Source organism: Toxotes jaculatrix, chromosome 13 (assembly GCF_017976425.1).
Source record: "Toxotes jaculatrix isolate fToxJac2 chromosome 13, fToxJac2.pri, whole genome shotgun sequence".
Lineage (NCBI taxonomy): Eukaryota > Metazoa > Chordata > Actinopteri > Toxotidae > Toxotes > Toxotes jaculatrix.
This window is the reverse complement of record NC_054406.1, coordinates 11,667,876-11,688,073: the sequence shown is the minus strand read 5'-3', so window position 1 is coordinate 11,688,073 and position 20,198 is coordinate 11,667,876. Positions and strand designations below refer to the sequence as shown.

The 20,198-nt window shown below is 43.5% G+C and overlaps 2 protein-coding genes across 4 annotated transcripts; both read left to right on the top strand.

The window, feature by feature from the left end:
* Positions 1-4,879: 4,879 nt before the first annotated feature.
* Positions 4,880-10,735, top strand: dclk3 (doublecortin-like kinase 3). The gene is made up of 7 exons (XM_041053756.1): positions 4,880-4,946; positions 6,054-6,274; positions 6,583-6,714; positions 7,406-8,614; positions 9,361-9,493; positions 9,685-9,852; positions 9,999-10,735. Exons 1-7 carry the CDS (start codon positions 4,880-4,882, stop codon positions 10,733-10,735), a joined length of 2,667 nt encoding a protein of 888 aa, XP_040909690.1.
* A 1,661-nt stretch (positions 10,736-12,396) lies between these two features.
* cyhr1 (cysteine/histidine-rich 1) lies at positions 12,397-18,361 on the top strand. Of its 3 annotated transcripts, none has more exons than XM_041053966.1 (7): positions 12,397-12,881; positions 13,157-13,477; positions 14,792-14,886; positions 15,404-15,547; positions 16,750-16,961; positions 17,086-17,264; positions 17,713-18,361. In XM_041053966.1, the coding sequence occupies exons 2-7, from the start codon at positions 13,190-13,192 to the stop codon at positions 17,923-17,925; spliced, it is 1,131 nt and encodes a 376-aa protein (XP_040909900.1). In that variant the 5' UTR covers positions 12,397-12,881; positions 13,157-13,189; the 3' UTR covers positions 17,926-18,361. The 3 variants fall into 3 exon arrangements, with proteins under 3 accessions (XP_040909900.1, XP_040909899.1, XP_040909898.1); XM_041053965.1 differs by having other exon boundaries at positions 13,034-13,477; XM_041053964.1 differs by having other exon boundaries at positions 12,397-13,477.
* The last annotated feature ends 1,837 nt before the right edge of the window (positions 18,362-20,198 follow it).

Sequence of the window (20,198 nt, the reverse complement as noted above, 5' to 3'; positions counted from 1 at the left end):
TTAAAGATGCGAGGACAGGCCAATGCGTCCTTACCTGCCCAAAATGTCCTCACTCCCCAAGGCTAAAATTCAAATCATTCCTCACAAAGACAGATGTACAAGAGCTCACCTCACACACACACACACACACACACACACACATATACACAACAGTACTCATTCACAAGCATAAATGTGAACTTATCATTTGTCTGTCTCTGTCTGATGAAATTCCCCTATTTGCAGATGGTCAGATGATCTCTGGAAGTTGTGTAATCACAAACACACACAGACACTATAACACCCCATCCTATCACATGCACACACACACACACTCGCACACACACAGCTCTGAAACAGCAGAAGGAGGGAATTGGGGGAAAAAAGTCAATACTCAATGCCATTACATCACATCACACCATGTTACACACCCTGTCCCACTGCCCTTGTCCTCCAGTGGCCTCCCTTCTCCCTTGTCTATTACTGTGTCTAAACTAGCACATGTGTGTGTGTGTGTGTTGGAATGAATCTGTGGCGTGTGTGGGTCTAACATTTGACATAAACAGGTGTGAGGCAGACACATGGAAAAGGAGAGAGGGGGGAGAGAGAGAGGAGGTGAAAGGTCGAAATCATTTAGCTCCGGCCCGCAATATGTTCACAGGCTTCCTTCGGCTGTGTGAGTGTATTTTAACATGTCTGTGGGTGTATGTTCGATCTTATGTAATCCTACGATATAGTTCTCTGAGATGCCACTGTGGTTGTAGCTCACATTAAGCTTAGTCTGATCCGGCAAGAAACTCCCTGCACACACCCTTCATAATTGCTTCTAACACAAAGATTTAGCCAGGCAGGATAAAGCCATGCATTCGAGTCCTAAACAAGCATTATCTGTCACATAGATGAATACAGATAGTAGACTAATATCTGCATTGATGAGTACATGAACACTATCTTTATCCTGTTTGGGCAGAATGTGATTATCTCACTTTACTTTCTTTTGGGTTCAACTTTGAACTGTGTGTGTATGTAACAAAATCAATTCTTCAGGCTGGACTGATGCTGAGGTTGTTGAGTGAAGACGTGATTATGGCCGTATACTATCCAGGCAAATCCTCCACAACGTGTTTAGCCTTTACACACAGGACTTCAGCCAAGTACGCATCTGTAAGTGTGCGCGTATTGGTGTGTGTGTGCAAATATACACCAAGGTGACATAAACAGAAAGCTGATGGGCCTGGACTGCTGAACGGGGTCCAATCCCCGAACAGCTAAAGCAGACTGGGAAAGCCATAAACCAAGGAATGCTGATATTTGTTCCAGCTTTCTTGTGCATCTGTGTGTGACTGAGTGAACAATACAGCTAAATAAACATTGCCACTCCCTTCTCTAACATACACTTGTTCGTTCATTCATTCATTCATTTGGCTAGCTACTCTTCTGTGTCTCAGGCTGCATTTATCTGCACTCATTCTATCTTTCCTGTCCATACGGAGCTTGAGTAACAAGATATAAAGTTAATTACGTGAATGGAAGAATGAAAGCTTGAACAGCATCGTGACTGTGCATAATTCAGAATACAGAAAGCATTTATTTATTGGGAACCAACTTTCAATAAAGCTCCCTTAATAAAGAGAATATAAGCTGTACCTCAGTGCTTTATCAATGGTTAATGGCTAATAACTAATTTAAAAAGCAACATTTAAATGTTAACAAGTTCCTAATAAAGTTTTTTTTAACAACAATACATCTATACTTCTACAGATGGGTCCAACAGTGCATTCCTTGATTTGTTTCATGAATCCTCTGAGTCAGCGTGGCAGATTTCCCTCCCTCTTCTTTGGAATTTCTATACTATACACAAAGACGTCAGAATTGAGCAGGCATTGCAGCACTGCATGCCGCTGACTGATTTCACATTTTAATCTCCAGATGTAAACTTACTACTACGAGGTAAGAACAAGTGAAAGTGATTCATGTTTTTCTAGCTGGATAGCTCTTCCAGGGAACCACGTGGCCCTATCTTGAATCACCACGCCTGAGTGCAACTCTTTCGAGCTTCAGGGACATAATATAGGTACAATTCCCTCCTCTGCTGGTCAGACACCAGTAGTGCACTGTGAGCATATCAGCCCTGGGGTGCCGGCACCATACTGATTTGTCATTTGTGGGCAAAACACTGCAGCCACAACATCTCCACCATTGTATGTATGTAATGATCTCAGTGCTGCTGGTAACACTTTCATTTAAGTTCCCCTATTTACCATTCATAAGCAGTGTGTAAACTGAAGAAACAAAAAACACACTATAATGTAATTAAGCAGATATAAAAGTTCAGGGGTACTTAAAGTTTTCTGTTGCCTAATCAACATTAATCCAGCAGGAGCTCTGCTTGTTTCCACCATAATGTTAAAAGAAGAAAACATGGACCTTCCTCTCCTTGGTACCTCCCAGTCCCCAACTATCCCTCTGTAGTTAAGGTGCTTTAAATTCCCCTGGAAAATACCTTTAAACAACATGTAAAAACACCACAAATAATGGAAACTTAAGGGGAAAAAAATGATTGAACGATTATGGATTAACAACTGTCAGCATGTTTGTTTTCACTGGAGAAAACACAGTGTTAAGTCTCAGTGGTGAGTCCAGGATATGGAGTCGCAATAGGAGTTGTTGCTTCCTGATCCAATATTAACAGTATCCTTGGAGACAGAGCCATGGGGGGGGGGGCAGCGTATTAAAAGATCAAATGGACACTGTGTGTGTGCTTGTGAGTGTTTTTCTGTGTCCATAGCAGAGTATTGGATTCCATCAGTGAAACTATGGTAACTGCCCCCGAGACTGGCAGTTTCTCTGCCCCCACTGTCAGGGTGATTTTTCAACCATAACTTTCCTCCAGTCATTGTGATATAAAAGGTTTTGTGTGAGCCTTCAGGGTTTTTTTTTCTCCTTCACTATCTCCCGAGTCCAAACAGAGAAGGGCTTTAACAAGGGAAGTAGCTGCCAGTGAGGCCACAGAACCGAGGTCATGTCCTCTGTACTGTTTCTGGGAATTCACTGGTTGTTAATGACTTGAGGAGAAGTTTACTTTTTACAAACACACAATTACTATGTAATGTTCTGGGTTTGTAAGGCTCAATCATTTTGACAAATTTTAGGGTATTTTTTTTTTTTTTTTACCTTTGTTAGATAATGAGAATAGAGAGCTGATGGGAAATGAAGAAAGTGAGAAAGTGAGAGATGATGACATGCGATTACATGGTCAGCCTATAGGCCTTTATCAGTGTTTCAACAATGTTTCCAAACCGCTTTGGCTTGTGACCACGTAAAATGAAGCAACATCTTCTTGCAGTCTCTCATCAATGGTTGCATGTGTCTAACAGTTAAATCTAGATGAACCAGGGCCTGAGTTTTTTCCTAGCATTTATTAGAAATAATATCCAGTAATTTACAGGAATTACATCAAAGTCACAAATTTCTCTCAAGGGCCCTTTTCTTCCTTTGCTCTACTGTTTAGCATCTTAAGGCCCCTTTAATCAATCTTTATTATCCTTGTGAGGTTCCAGACCCGACAGCAGTGCTCCTTCAGGCCTGGTGTTTTCGTATTGATGAGACTTTATAAATGTGATTGTTTTTAGGTTAAAACACTAAATGAATGAATAAATAAAATACCACTGATGAGCTCATTACATATAATTACATCTGACTGATTTAGTATTTATACATTCCTGGCAATAAGCAGGGGGCTTTAAAACAACCTTTAGATCAGTGGTAGGAAAATAGAGGCCTGTAGGCAAAATTTGGCCCTGTAACAAAAATATTTGGCCCCATGATGAATGTTTTCTCTTTTAAAGCATCAAAACCTTTGCAGAGTTTTTAAATAGATCAATGTAAATACAAAACTCATGTACAAAAAACTCTGGCAGCACAGTCAGAAATGTAGAAGGGGAGTGGGGTTTCTTTGGGGAATTTGGACTTCAGCACATCTCAAATCCTAGCCTCAGGACTGTTTTTTTACCCTCCACTCAAAACCCATCCCTGTCAGTCAGCTATATCTTTATCTTGGCAATGTGGTTTCTGGGCTTTTGTGGTCACATCTTATCCTGGTTACAAATTCTTATCACATAGTATACTTTCCATTGCTAGAAATGGCAACCAATTATTTATTTATTTGTTGGTTTGTTTTCATAAAACCCTTTCAGTAGCAATACCAAACTGATAAATTTACTTTGTAATCGTATGCTGGATGAAGACTATACTAATATACTGTACTATCATCAAATGACACGTGGCACTTATAGCCCGCCTACCGATAACAGGTGTGTTTATTACGTAAGAGCAGCAACCTTAATGTAGAGGTGCCGTTTGCTTCTTTTCACTTCTCTGAAAACTTTCTCCAGCAACTCCTCACACACGGGACTTGTCCTCTCATAAGTGTTGATTATCACAAAATAAAACCAAGTTTTTCCGGTCAACTCTTTCAGAATAAAATCACATTACAACATCGTTGGCTATTTAGTGGCTTAAAGTAAGTCAGTGAGTGAACATAGGTGCGTTAATAAAAAATCTGAAGTAGATGACAACAACGGGTTTGGTCAGAAAAGTGTGCTACTGAATCGATCGGACATCTTAAAGCCATTGAAAGTATTTTATTTCGATGGTAAAATCGCTGAGCTTCCGGCATTTCTCTTTCTTCAGGCTTTCAACTTGACGTGTATCCATGGCAACCCCTGTAGCTACACCAGGTCCGCTCAGCTCACAGCGCATCCCGTTACCTTTCCTGGAAGCTAACAGCCGAGGATATGACAGCAGCATCTTATGGAGAAATAAAAGTGAACGAACTAAATAAATAAACAAGCGTCGCTGATTTTTTTTCGCCAGTTCTGATGTTTTGTTTTGGAAAGACATGACTCCCTCACAGAGAGCACGGTATGGATGCGAAGCGGCGCGCAACGCTAAATGGAGAACGGCAGGTGAGTTGAGGGCGGGATTGAACGGATTTTACTCAACCTACAGTTAAAATAATGAAAAACTCTACTGAGTGTTAGAGTCAATTACAAATGATATACGTTACAAATAATAATAATAAACTGGCATCATGAAATTGCCTGTAATTAGGCTGGCTACACTAGAAACAAGATTGCTAAGACTAACCCCATCTGAGAGGTGAAAAATGTTAAATATCATGATTTACGTGACGCGTTATTACTATTAATTATAATCTGTCCCCCATCAACCCACCACACACACACACACACACACACACACACACACTGGCCCTTGAAGGTCCCAGGACCCCAGAGAAAGGCTGATTCAGTCTTTCTTGACTGGCCACAGCTGGCTCTTTATGAGCTGTTTAAGCTAAAGGACATTGAGGTTTTCTGTGTCCACTGTGAAAAGCTCTTATTGTTAAGTGTGTGGGACTCTCTGTGTGTGATTGTGTGTGTGTGTGTGTGTGTGTGTGCTTTTCCTCACTCACAGGGGGCCAGTGGTGTCTTGTTAAAAGGGGGGCCCTGTTCATGTTAGAGGTTTAAGGTCTTGTGTTTCTGTCTGTTGTTCTGCATCTGGAAACAAAACAAAAGACAAACCCTTACTGACTGTACTGATAACATCTACCTATCTCCCTCAGTGCCAGAAAGTGAAACGTCAAAGATGCTGTGTGTCTCTAATGCTTCATTAATCATGCAGATTCAGCTGAGCTCTAACCAGGTCATGCAAGCTTTTGTTTAGGTGTGTGTGTGTGTGGGTTTGCATGACTTAAGGAAGTCTAAATAATTCAGCTGGCGGGGCAAGGTGCTTGAGGAATCTCAAATGGCCCTTGCACTCCATGTGATGGAAAACACTCAAATCTGATCAGCCGGATTTGTTTACACACACACACACACACACACACACACACACATTCACATGGGATGAGGAACTGGTGTTGTATTACTTATGAGTTTTGCTTTCTATACAAGTCTACAAGAAACGCACCAATGGGGTGATGACGTCAGTGTTGTTAAGTGCGCCTTAAATAATCCAGCTCTTGCTTTCTGTCTTTGTTCTTCCACCCCTGTCCTCCTCTCTCCCTGCTTCAGCTCCCCCTAATATCCCCTTGTTGAAGCGTGCTGGTGGGATACCCCAGCCCTGGCCCATCCACCCCCACCCTACGGGACAGGTCCACAGGTCCCACTTATTACCTCCTCCTCCTCCTCCTCCTCACCTGCCTTTTTTCCACACCCGCCATGCAGAAGAGAGCGCCGAGCGGCCCCATCTGGTCACCATCGTCCGCCCCTGTGGTCAGAGTACATTGAGGAAGGTGAATTCAGTATTTATAATTTTAATTAAATGGTTAATAAATAATTTACTAATGTTGTGAAGTGGCTGAGAAAAATCCTTTGTATTTGGTGATAATGCATTTATAATACATATACACTCGCAATATTCTCGCAAATTTTTAAAACATTAGTAACTGATTTATTAATCATAAATAAAGCCATTAGTTACATCTTATAAACCTTTTCCAAAGGATTCCTTATTAGAAAATGGTACCAAATTACCAGTACCCGAGGTGGTAATTTACATGGAAAGAATTGCATAACTTAACTGTCATTTTTGTGTCTATAGGTAACAGTGCTGTTGAACCGTAGGGGTGTGGTGTCCTTCGAGCAGCTGCTATTGGATATCTCAGAGGCACTGGGGTTTCCTCGCTGGCACAGATCCAGAGTCACACGGCTGTACACGACCCACGCACGAGAGGTGAGGCTCAAACACAGACACGTTAACCTGCAAGGGAGTCCCGGGGCATAAATACATTAGTGGGCCCCTTTTAACTACCCTCTAGTTCTTTCCATGCTGGACACAAGGACACTCTTTATAACAGGGCCTCAAGGTTAGGTAATAAGGTGGGACACACATTTAGGCCCTTTTCATGTCAGTTAGTGTGCTCTACAGCACTCCCACACAAATGTTCAAAAGAATTAGCTCAAACAAGTTGATACATGGTAGACCTGGCGCTTTCGAGGCCACTGTAGTTATGGGCTTGTGCAGCTGGTAGTTCAGTCTTGGGCTCAAAACAGCTGATGCTGATCTTGAGTTGACAGCCATCTATTGACTGGGGCAGATAAAATAAAAGTACATGCAGGAAGGTGAAATAAAGGGAGCTACTCATCTCTTTCATACTGCCCTACATGGTCAGAAGTGTAACACCGCTTGAGATTTTTTCCTCCTCCTCGACGTCTTGAAACTTCTGTGTGCTCCACTGTGCATCTTCTTTGCTTTCAGCATTGCTAGAAAATGAAATTTTAAAAAAAAGGTTAAAATCCAAAAATGAACATTGTGGACTGGATGTAGAAGTTGATTTTAAACATGTCAGAAATTGTCTTGTGGTCCGGATCTGGTCCCCCATACCTGTCTTAAAATACTCATTATTTGCCTTTTATGTTCATAGGTGAAAGGTGTATGCGACTTCTTCCGAGGCGAGGTGGCCTTCCTGGCACTGGGTAAGGCTCGTCCAGAGCTGAGCACTGTGCAGGAGGCTCTGGAGGAGCTGTTTCCACAACATTCCCATTACCGGGCTGGTGCACTGCGGGCCTGGGAGAAAAGACTTAGTCCAGCACCAGACAAAGCTGCTAAGGCTGACAGTGGCTACAGTGAGGGGGGAGACAGCAGTGAGACTAACCAAGAGACAAACCTGGACACAACTACTCATGTAAAAAATCACACTGCTAAACACACACCTCACCACATAGACACACACAAACCTGAAAATCATAACTCGGATGTTCACAAGTCTCATAAAAAGAGTTCTTGCAGAAAAGCGGTTTACCCTCCGAACCACCTGCAGAGACTACATGTGAAGGGCGGGGTCAGAGAGCGACAGCCTTCTATCATTGGTCCATTTAAACATGAGGAGGGTCTTAGAGAGGCAGAAATAAACTCTGCTACGCTGTGTGAAAACTGCTTAGCAATAAGAGCTAAACATCAGGGTCCAGAACGGGTCAATCCCCTAACAGGGAGGGTCCCACTTCCTCCTGTGTCGAGAAAACAGAAAGGTAGTTCTTATGAACAAGAGGTGAGGAAGCTGGATGCGCCTCTCAGCCCTCCACCTTCTCAGCCAGTCAGCAGGAATGAAGAGAAGAGCCTTGCTCAGATACAACTTTTAAAACCACTTCCAGACGTTGGTCCAGCACAGAAAGACATACAGCATAGGACAATCTTTGACCTTCCTTCAGATGGCAGAGATGTCACTCTGTCGGAAATTGAGCGTTGCTATGAAATAGGACGTGTGGTTGGAGATGGGAACTTTGCAGTGGTGCGAGAATGCTGCCGTCGTGACAACAGACAAACCCTTGCTGTGAAGATAGTCGAGCGCTCCAAGCTGATTGGCCGAGAGCACATGATGCAGAACGAGCTGAGCCTTCTGGGTAGCCTGTGTCACCCTCGCATAGTGCGGCTGTTTGCGCACCACCACACGCACTCTCACTCCTACCTGGTGATGGAGCTGGTGAGCGGCGGGGATCTGTTTGAGGCCATCAGTGAGAGGGGGAAATTTTCAGAGGCAGAGGCGGGACTGATGGTGTCGGACGTGAGTGAAGCACTGAATTATATGCACTGCAAGAGCATTGTCCACCGAGACCTCAAACCAGAGAACCTGCTGGTGGGTATAAGGGAGTAATGTGTAAAAAATGTGATAATAACCAGTAATCCCAGTGTCTCCTGATTAGATCTGTGGTATACGCATACTTTGCTGTCTTTGCTGCTGTGCCTCTTTTTTATCTTATCACTAGGGGGATCCAAAGAACAGTCTCTAAAATTCTTTGCATAGTAGCTTTAATATTTTTGAAATAAAATAAAACAATAAAGATTGGTTACCAATTTATTTCTTTGTCTAATGATATATCCCGTCCAACATGGATGTTTTAAAGAAAGACAATCCATACATCTATAGATTTTTGAACAGTGACTCTCACCTAAAATCACAATTAACTCCTATTCTGGATTGTTCCTTTTATAAAGTAAAGATATGTACTCTTCTGTCCCCAGACACAAGATCTGAATAAAATTTGATTGTAATACAGGTTGTCTTAATCACTGATTATAGGCAAAGACAAAAAGTATGTGAGTTTGTAGCATACTTGCAGTTTCCCACGCTGTGGTATCATCAAACAGTCCAATTCAAATGATTTAACATAATGTGAGCATACAGTTATTAGTTGTTGATATAAAGTCAGGTCTGTATTTTGCAAAATCCAAGACAAAAATATCAGTGACTTAAGTTTCTCAGTCTATCTGTGTGGCAACTATGTGGGTGTAATTGGAATTGTTTGGATTTTGAAAATATAATCTCGACTCTGCCTCCCTGCCTGACTCTGTTTCTGTCTGTACCTTCTTGTTCTCCTCTAGATAGAGCGTGTGGCAGCTGACATCTGTAGGCTGAAGCTGGGAGACTTTGGTCTTGCCATGGTTGTGACTGAACCAGTCTTTACCATATGTGGCACACCCACATATGTAGCCCCAGAGATTCTTTGTGAGACAGGTTAGTGCTGTTTTCTGCAGTGTCAAACACTACTTTACCTTCTCTTTTACTTTTAAATGTCTTTTTTGACACATCATAAGGGTGTTTTTCTTATTCAAACACTCCCCTTGAGGTTATTTTGTCACTTTGTTGGCTGAATATGCAGAGTATTTTTTATTCTGAAAAGGAATTATTTGTCATTTACCCAACAGGTTATGGTGTAGCAGTGGATGTGTGGGCTCTGGGGGTTATTCTCTACATCCTGCTGTGTGGCTTCCCCCCGTTCCGCAGTCGGGATCGAGACCAGGAAGAGTTGTTCCAGTTAATAAAACAGGGACAACTCCACTTCCTGTCCCCCTACTGGGACCCCATCTCAGAGGGTGAGAAGCACAGAAATAAAATATATGCTGACACAAATAGCTATGTATAGCTATGTATAGCTTTGTATACAAATACATATATTCACATAAAAATATACAATCCACTTTGTATGCTATTTTGTGTGTGTGTGTGTATATGTGTGCAGAAGCCAGAGGCCTTGTCAGATCTCTGCTTCAGCCAGATCCCACAGTGAGGCTGACAGCAGAGCAGACCCTGCTGCACCCCTGGGTGAAGGCTATGGCTTCAATTTGCAGGCAGAGGACGCTCACAGACAAAGCTCAGAGGAGCACAGCGGACACTGGAGCAGAACGAGAGAGAGTTCAGACACCAGCTCAGACCAATGCAGCAGAAACAATGACAGACAAAAGACCAGGACACACCAGCAGCGAGGGACAAATCGCACACAAAGAGCTCAGCAGAACTGATGAGAGACAGGCTGAGATGAAGAAAGACGGAGAGCGATATGAGGACAAACCACCACAGCAACAATCAAAGGAGACAAGTCCAGTTCACAACATATCTACACAGATGAAAGTGCACACAACGTCAGAGGACACACCTGGTCAACAAAAACCAGAGTGCACCTCTCCAGACTGCGGCTCACCCAGCAGGGAGCCCAGCAGACAGGAAATACAGGATCTAGGTCCCAAGGTGTCAAATGCAGACTGCGAGCTCAATCAACTTGGTGCCACCGCAGCCCAAACTGAACCTCCATCCCAGATTAAGACACTGTCAAAACAAAAGAGCCAACAGCAGTCACCTCCAGAATCACCGCCTTCAACCAATACAGCTGAACAAACCACAGCAGGTCACTCAACGCAACACCCCCCATCCTCCAACCCAGCAGCTTCTTCACCTCACTCTCCATCAGCAGAACCGTGACAAGACGAATCTTCACACCACCACCATCCACCCACCCACACAGTCCTGAGCTCGTTGTCAATCCTCCTGTTTAGCTGTGTGATTAGATCAGGGTCATCACGTTCATTGTTCCGGACAATATCACTTATTTCTTGGCAGCTGAATCCTTGAAATGACCCACAGATGGCTCAGGGCTCTCCTGGGATTGAGCAACATCTGATTAATGGAGCTAGATAAATCTCATAAATGTGTGTAATCCATTTATGTTGTAATCACAAATTGATCATGAGATGTTGTGTAATGACCAAGGTATGTGTCTATCTAGGATTGTAAGAGGAGGATGGGAAGTAGCGAATCCCTGAGAAGACTATATTGAAATTAATGGAATAGAATTGATCAGGTAGAAGTAAATTTGGATTCAAACAGATTTTCAGTTTTGTTTCTAACACTGTTGTGTATTAATGAAAAATACTTTTTTAGCACATTTCTGAAGTGTTTTTGTTTTGGTTGACCATCTGTTTTTCACAGCCAGTTGTGTTTAACTTTGAGGATATGATTATGTTATCATGTCTGCCATCCCTAGTCCTAGATATTTTTGATTGCTTGTATTAATTGTATGGCGACACGGACCCATTCTCCTTTTATACTCCTAGAAGTCTGTCTTAGGATCATTTTTCTGGCAATATTTGTTTACTATACATTCATAAACTAAAAATACCTGTACCAAGAGCTTTTTATTTTCGTCATAGTAAATGTTTGCCATAGTTACCACATTCTTGCGTGTCAGCTTTCTGATTATATATATTTATACATAATTTGTAAAGGGCCTGTAACACATCACTGTTTTCTCAATATAACGGTAAGACCATATCTGTGCAATGACAGACAACCAGGAAATTTTCAATCTGTGGCTGTATTTGGAGAAATGAATGTGCTAAGATCCAGGTGCTAATAATGGGAATAGCCCAGCCTTCAGGACACAGCGTGTGACCACACAGAGCTCCTGGGTAAACCGTGTGTACATAGCTGAGGGTGGTATGGCTCCCTTGCCATTCCACACAGACCAAATAAGGCATATCTGTCCGTCCAATGGGAGTGGTTAGCCCTGTCCCTCCCAGTTGCAGACAGCTGAAACTCTGACATCCTGCCCCACCTACCCCCAAGTACATTCCCACAACCCCCCTGTCCTGTACACACAGGCACCCCTCCCAACCATTGAGGCTGCTAAGCCATAAATCTGGGTCATTGAAAGGATGAAATAGCTTATAAATGTTTCTGACCTAGTATCACTGGCCAAGGGCTTTCTTCGATCACCCTCTTTTTCTGCCTGAATTATTTATGCATCCTTAACACACACTCACACACACTGCCAGCTTACAACCAGTTGAACCACTCTGATGCAGAAATAAGGTTAATTCTGTTAGGAAGTTTTGTTGAAAGTTGTCACAGAGAGGTAACAGCGTTACTAAGGTGTTATAATGCTTAGACGTGGCTCATAAACATTGCAAATGTACAAAGGATGCGTCCCTTGGTGGACTGGCCTAAATTTGTCGCATATCAGGTTTTGGTCACCTTTCAAGTCCTGCCATACACTGACCCGCAAGTGTTCACTACGCATGCGCCTTTACAAACTCTTTAAATACCCCAAGTCATCTGCCACAACAAAACATTCCGCTGTCAGCCAATTCACGGCTGTGCCCAGGTAGTTACAGGCACACAGAGGCCGTTTCAGAAATATTTACTTTTAAATACGCAACTTCTATTATTAGCCACGATCGAGAACCTGCACGAGTAATAACGAATTTGACCCGGAGTCGTAAAGGCTGTGCAGGGTGAAGTCGGGGGAGACGGACAGGAAAAAAACAAAGATGGCTGTGTAGCCAGAGAGACGAGTCCCAACACAACTGTCTCTAGCCGCGGCTCTAATCACCGACAGGTCCAGTGGGTCCCGAGGACAGTCAGTCGGTACCGGAGCAGGGACGTTAGACGAGCAGCCGAGCTGGGCCAGGGGTGCACATCGTTGTAATCTGCTGTCATTGCGAATAACGGCGTCGAGAGCACAACAACAGCTGAGGGACGCCTGAGTTGTTTTTGTTCTGCCTGGGCAAAGGGAGAGGACTGCTGTGTTTTTGTCAACGTAGCTAGCACATAGTCTGCTAGCCTCACTGTAAGTCAACAAAACTAGTCAACATTCAGTTGAGTCGTAATTACATTTTGCACATGATCTCGTTATTACACAATCATTGGCTTGTTACATGTTCAAGTTCCTAAGTGTAGGGTAGCATTAATAATAAGTTCGTCCGCATTCCTTTCTGACAGCCTGCTGCCGAAGCGTTAGCCTGGCTAACGCTAGCTAGCTGTCAGCTGACCGTTAGCTTGACAGGTTGTGAGCTAGCCCTGAGCTAACCTGCTAATATTTCGGACTCGGCGTGGTCGCGGCAGGTACATCTCAGACATTTCTAGACAGTCATCGCCATGTCTTCACTGGAAGAGAGAGACGTGGGCGTTGCGGCCGCCCCTGGCTCCTCCTCGGCCGGCCTGGGGGTCGGGGCCGTGGGGGCAGCGGTGGAGGCTGTCGCCGGGGTCGCTGCCATGCAGGAGGAGGTTGGGATACGACGAGAAGGGCCCGAGCCTGACCCAGACGAGCCACCCAAGAAGAGGGTGAAAATGCCCGAGGGAGAGTCAGGAAAGCTGGAGGAGAGACTGTACTCAGTGCTGTGCTGCACCGTGTGCCTAGACTTGCCCAAGGCGTCTGTATACCAGGTAAACGTGGTGTCAATCATAAACCTCCCCCCATCATAACCCCTAAACCTACCGTCAAACAACAGCAAACCAACCGGACCTCATACTACAAGACCCCCCCCCCCCCCCCCCCCCCCCCCCCCCCCCCCATGTGTCCCAACGCCCAATCGTCCAATGTCAACCTGTTGAATGTGTTGGCCAGCTCCATTTATTTTTAGTGAAACTAGATCCAACCGAGGCCCATGTGTCTATACTGATAATTGAGCCACGAGGCTGAGACCAGACACACCCAGGCCTGGTGGTCAGCTGTGCAGGCTCAAGTTCATAACATTATACTGTGAATTATCCTCAAACAACCCTCAGCAAAAGCCACATCCCCAGCCCCTCTCTCCCAGAACTCAGACATCCAGAATTCAACAAATATCTAAATTGTAATTATATATTTCTGACCCCTCCAGCCCACCCCAGTATTCTCCTTAATGACCTCAAACTGGTCTCCTCAATGTCAAGTGAACACATTTGTAATTAATGATTGTTCAGTTAGTCTAAACATTTACATGCCCTGCTGTGCCACACATCACACACATATTTTAAACAATTATTTAACGTTAATTAACAATACAGTGTAAACACAAGTTCACATTCTTTCCATACACACAGTATTCTGCTGTTCACATAGACACATATATATAACCATATTGATTAAGTCACATACAACTGATAAATAACATTAGGCCTTTTAGTCCATATATCCCGCAGAACTTGGCCATTATTCACAGAGAAAAGTGCACTCTTCCAGGTCTCTCCTCAGTAACATTTACTTATTAAGTTGTAATCATGCTGTAATATTTCCAAAGGTGCAGACAGTCTTTCTTTTGCCATTGCTCCACTGTGTTGGCAACTGAAGCCAATCCATTGTTATTACTTAGCTGAAAATAGACTCTCAGGAGATATGACTAGCTTTAGCCAAACATGTGTAATATAATTTTCCCCAAACTATGTGTTTTTATTTGAGTTTAAGTCTAAAATCTTAAAATAGTCCCTGTTTCTTCATAAACATTTTCCTAAAATACCAATTTTTAAGCGGCCCCAATTTCTAGTCTTCAAATATACCTCAGCCCCTGTAACAAATTATTTAGGCATTTTGTCATAAGATTTGACAGAGAAAGTTGAAGTATCTTATTCCGATTTTCCAGCTTAATCCTTTCCACCGCTCAGATATTTTTGCCATAGTCCCTGTGCCTCGTCCCATTTAAAAACCTCACTAATCATGTTTTTCACTTTCCCCACACATTTTGCTTTTATTGACCCATTTACGTTTTTTCTCCACTGCAGTGTACCAATGGACATCTGATGTGTGCAGGCTGTTTCATCCACCTCCTGGCTGACTCCCGCCTGAAGGAGGAACAGGCCACGTGTCCCAACTGCAGGTAAACCAAGTTCACTGTAGGCATGAACACAGAAAAGTGTGTTAAGACAACTACACATCAGACAGTTATTTTTGTGGCTAAATAATTTAGATGGTATACATTTTGTCAGATTAAATAACACTGATCACATTGATTAAATCTTTCAGTATGTGCTGCATTAGGAACCATGTAATACCTGGTGATCTCCAGCAGGAAAAACAAAAATGCAGTGTTGACTGCAGGTGACATCTAATGCCACTCTCAGAATCAAAGTTTTTAGACATTTACACACACATGCATGTTTTTTGTTGATGCCAATTATTAAAGTGGTTTTACTTAACATGACAAATTATGCTCTATCATGATTTTCCAAAATCATGTTTCCCACTCATCATTAATGTTTGGCAAAAGCATAATATAACTTTTCCACTGCCCTGACAGCTCCTCATGGTTGCTCATTGTTCCCAAACTTGTATGAACATATTCTATATATGCCGCAGCACTGAGGTATGATTCGTGGTTTTCTGTGTTTGTGTAGGTGTGAGATCAGCAAGAACCTATGCTGCAGGAACCTTGCAGTGGAGAAGGCTGTCAGTGAGCTGCCGACAGAATGTACCTTCTGCCTAAAACAGTTCCCACGCTCCAGCTTAGAGAGACACCAGAAAGAGGAGTGTCAAGACAGGTATACAGCACATACACACACTCACATGCTCACAAATTCATTGAAAAACAAAATCACTTTTTTTTTTCCAAAACAAGAAAGCTACCATATTTCTATTCACGTAATATTACAAGAATGGAAAGTGTCTGGAAAATGAACTCCAATCAGTTTTCAACAAATGTGCCAAAACTATCAAACATCTACAGACACTTACATTGTTGACTGACTTCAGGCTCTTTGAAGCTGCAAAGAAGTGAAACAGAAACATGAAACGTGAAAGCTGTGCATATACCTAACACACATAAATGATTGTACATACACGGCTGTGTGCCTGCAGTTGCCTGTCACGTGGGGTCAATTTGGGGAAGATGGAGGAGCGTGTGACACGCAACTTCTGCGGAGGCAAAGCCGCTGATGTGATTACAGACTGTGTGTTTGTTGTCTGTGACGCTCGGGCCATTTGAATTTGCATGCGTGAAATCCTGTGGGGTTGTTGCTATAACAACGGGTGACCCTGCTCAGGACAGCAGTGCCTGTGCTGCCGTTGCCACGACAACAGCGGTGGCAGTCACCAGGTGTTTTCGGTCAGGTCAGACAGAAAAACGTGCGGGTCTCCTGTGAGGATCTGGCTGCTCCTGGCATAAATGTAATGCTGTTATCTTCAGGAATCCCACCATCGCTTCTGTGAGGATGGTGGGATTCCTGAAGATGAACCTCAGCATTTATTGTGCAGAAATTACAATCAGTGATTAGATAGATAGATTAGAGATTACAGGTGTTTTACACCTCAGCAAAATGCTTAATCTCTTGCAGCTACTGGGTAAAATGTATAAAACTTAAAGCTTAAAACGTCAGTGTGGTGTTAATTATTATTGGTTCTTTTCAACCTTTCAAGTTATTAATGCTTCACTTTTACTGTAGTAAAGTAGCAGGTATTCATTTAAAAGCACCTCTATCCAGGATGTAATTGATATGAATCTAAGTCCTTCTCTCCTTGAGGTTGGCTGTAAGCGAACACTTATCATCATTACACTGTTAATTAGCCCTGGTCCACAACCGAGTTTAATTAGCACCTTTGATATTATTAGTACCTTCCACTCGCTGCAAGAAAGTAGCATGTATTTATCACAGAGCACCTCTGTGAAGGAACTAATTTATATAAAGCCACGTCTTTCCTTCCTGGAGTTTTGTCTTTGAGCTCACACATGCCATTATGTTGCCAGGGTGACACAGTGTAAGTACAAGAGGATCGGTTGCCCTTGGCAAGGTCCGTTCCACGAGCTGCCAGCACATGAGAGCGAGTGCTCCCATCCCACCAAGACTGGTACAGAGCTGATGGGGATCCTGGGAGAGATGGACCAGAACCACCGCAGAGACATGCAGCTCTACAACAGCATCTTTAGCCTGCTCTGCTACGAAAAGATCGGGTTTACAGGTAAATATATATATATATATATATATACACAACAAAGAGATGATCCTGAACTTGAAGTTTGGAGGATGAAGTCGGAACATTCTCTCTGTTTCAAAACTTGTCTTCCGCTTTTGTGTCCATCCAGAGGTGCAGTTCAGGCCGTACCGCACTGATGACTTCATCACTCGTCTGTACTATGAAACTCCGCGCTTCACTGTTCTCAACCAGACGTGGGTGCTGAAGGCCCGCGTCAACGACTCCGAGCGCAACCCCAACCTCTCCTGCAAGCGCACCCTCTCCTTCCAGCTCATCCTCAAGAGCAAGGTACGTGCGTCGCCCTGTCTGCCTGTTTTTATTTTTAAAGTTTTTCGGTGCTTGTTTTCAGGGCTTAAGGTGCGTCACTGTGCACCAGTCTCTGAAAGTTTGCAGCATGTTTGTCTGTTAAGTGACAGATGAGGGTAAGTCCTGGGTTTTAAGCCAGTGATTTTAACAGGAAGACATTGCTGCCCTGCCAGTTCCAGTGCTGCCGGTGTCTGAACAGCAGTAACATCTGAGATCACCAACATTAATTAACATTATGACAGTGAGGAATCTGGTTGGGGAAAGGAACATGTGAGCAAGTTACAAGATAATACATATCTTGGTCGCAACAATTAATTATTACTGACAGGTTCATCAAAAGATTATTTTGCGTTTATGGGGGGAAAAATGAATATTGAGCTCTATACTCAACTGATGCTCTGGCTGATAAACGCTGTTTCTGTATGTGCAGGTGAACTCTGCCCTGGAGTGCTCCTTCCTGCTGCTGAAGGGGCCGTACGACGACGTGCGGATCAAGCCCGTGATCCACCACCACTCCTTCAGCAACGACGCCAACGAGACCGACTACGTCCCTCTGCCCATCTCCGATTCGGTGGAGTGCAACAAACTGCTGGCCGCCAAAAACATCAACCTGCGCCTGTTCATCTTCCAAGTCCAAAAATAAAGAGTGAGGGAAGAAGAGGAGGAGGAGGAGGATAGAAAGGACAAGGAAGAAGAAGGGTGATGGAGGACGAGGGGCAGAGGGAGAAAGAGAGGCTGTGATGAAGATTAAAGAGAGACACCACTGAACCACTGATACCTCTTAACACCTACACACACACACACACACACACACACAAATACACGTATATACCCACTTTCACAGACACACACAATCATGCAGGGTACACACGCCTCCACACACATATACACATATATATACATACACTCACAGACACACACATCACTAATTACACTTACCTCCTTTTACAAGATAGTGAGACCCCTTGCTTGGGGAGCTGTGAGTTGCTATGGAGATGGGTGGGCATTGATATGGGATGGAGGGGTGGGGTGACACCTGCGACAGCACAGGTGGGGGGTTGTTGGGGACAGTGAGCGGGGGAGGTGGGGGTTGTGAGATGGTTGGTGTGTACCTGAAGAGGCTCCCTGAGGTCAGGTTGTGTCTGACCTTTCACCCCTGACACCCACAGCCAAAGGTAGCACACACACACACACACCAACCAAAGCAGGATTTGCTTGGTGCGTTTGTCACATGCGTGTTTGTGTGTGAGAGAGAGAGAGTTGAGTGACGGATCCTGTGTGGCCCACACTCTGCCTGCATGTTCCGATGTCCCACACACGTGTGATAATGTGAAAATAGAGTGTCTGACTCTACTGAGCTGTTCTTTGGACATGTGAAGGGATGTCGAGGATGTCGTGTGTGTGTTTGTGTGTATGTGTGTGTGTGTGTGTGTGTCTTTTTCCTCTCCCTCTGCACAGTTCCGTCACCAATGTCCCCCTGTTGTGGCCAACGTTTCCCAATTTGCGTCTCAGACTTTGCCAGAATGGACGAAAAGACGGCTTCCCCACTTTAACCCTCTTTTACCTTTCAACTAGAGGAGAGATGGCCTGGCTGCATGCATATTTTAGTTCTTCGAATTATTCCTCCAGCTGTGGTTATATTTAACCTTCAACACTACTATCGTTTTTATTTTTCTTAACCCTAAATATTTAAGTATCTGTGAACTTTTTTCTTTTTAGTTGGGTTTTAGCGTGTGAACGGCCGCCTGTGTGAGTGTGCGTGTAAACGGATCATAACTGTGAGATCCCTGTAAACGTGTCCTGATGTGAACCAGAGTACAATCCTCAGAGGACAGGACCAGCAAGACTGGTTTACCAACAGACCTTCAGGGGGCCCCAGGTTCACTGTGTGTCAGACTGCAACTGTTTTATCGATGAATCTGCAAATTATTTTCTCGAATTATCTCTAGTGAATAAAATGTCAAAAAGTACTGTAAATCGCCCCTCACTGCTTCGCACAGCCTGAAGTGAAATCTTTAAATTGTTTGTTTTGTCCAAGCAACAGTCCAAAACCAAATGACATTTCAGTTACTATCATAAATGACAAAGATGAGCAGCAAATCCTCATATTTGAAATGCTGGAACAAGCAAATGTTTGGCATATTTATCATTATCAGAATAGTCAGAATAGTGCAATCTTATCGCCCTGTGTCAAAATCTAGGTCCACCATCTTTATTTGTTTCGTTTATATTCTACTCACATGGTGCATTTTTCCTTCTTTTCTATAAATTTGTGTTTATTTAAATTTTTTGCTCAGACATTCTTAATTCCTAGGTTATGAGTTAGTTATGACTGGAACTATCACTTTCATTATGAACGATTGAATAATCAGTTTTAAAAATCTCGTGTTAAACATCGCGTGTTAAAAACCCTACTTTTTTTGTTGCATTTTTCCTAAATAAATTTGTGTTTCAGTGACATACAGAAAACCTGGGCCCAGGTAGTATTCCAGCATGGGAATACTGGTTGGATTCTGGGTATTTGTGGAAATATAATGAAGCTAATGAGAAGCTGAGGACAACAGGAACCCAGCTGTAACTCTTTTTCTCAAACAGGCTAATCCGGCCACAGGGACTACTCAGCAACAGCAAGGGAACAGAACCTAAAGTGTGAGCGCAGAGTCTCAGGGCGATCTGGACTTCTTTGTGTGCTCGGAGTTTAACAGCCCTCTGGAGAGGGTCTTTCCTGGAAGATCAGACTTTGGGTGGTGATGGATGGTGTGTATCTGTGTGTGGCAGGGGGGGGGGGGGGGGGGGTTGGGGGCGTTTACCTTACCACAGTGACATATTAGTGTTAGACTTACTTGAACAAGAACGAGAAGATGTTACTTACGTAGATTCTACTGTAAAGCAGATAGATCTCTCTCCTCCTGACCT

Coding starts and splice junctions, on each gene's coding strand:
- dclk3 (XM_041053756.1), top strand. CDS start 4,880: ATGACTCCCTCACAGAGAGCACGGTATGGATGCGAAGCGGCGCGCAAC. Junction 9,494..9,684: donor AGAGATTCTTTGTGAGACAG/GTTAGTGCTGTT, acceptor TTTACCCAACAG/GTTATGGTGTAGCAGTGGAT. Junction 9,853..9,998: donor CTGGGACCCCATCTCAGAGG/GTGAGAAGCACA, acceptor ATATGTGTGCAG/AAGCCAGAGGCCTTGTCAGA.
- cyhr1 (XM_041053966.1), top strand. CDS start 13,190: ATGTCTTCACTGGAAGAGAGAGACGTGGGCGTTGCGGCCGCCCCTGGC. Junction 13,478..14,791: donor CCAAGGCGTCTGTATACCAG/GTAAACGTGGTG, acceptor TCTCCACTGCAG/TGTACCAATGGACATCTGAT. Junction 17,265..17,712: donor AGCTCATCCTCAAGAGCAAG/GTACGTGCGTCG, acceptor CTGTATGTGCAG/GTGAACTCTGCCCTGGAGTG.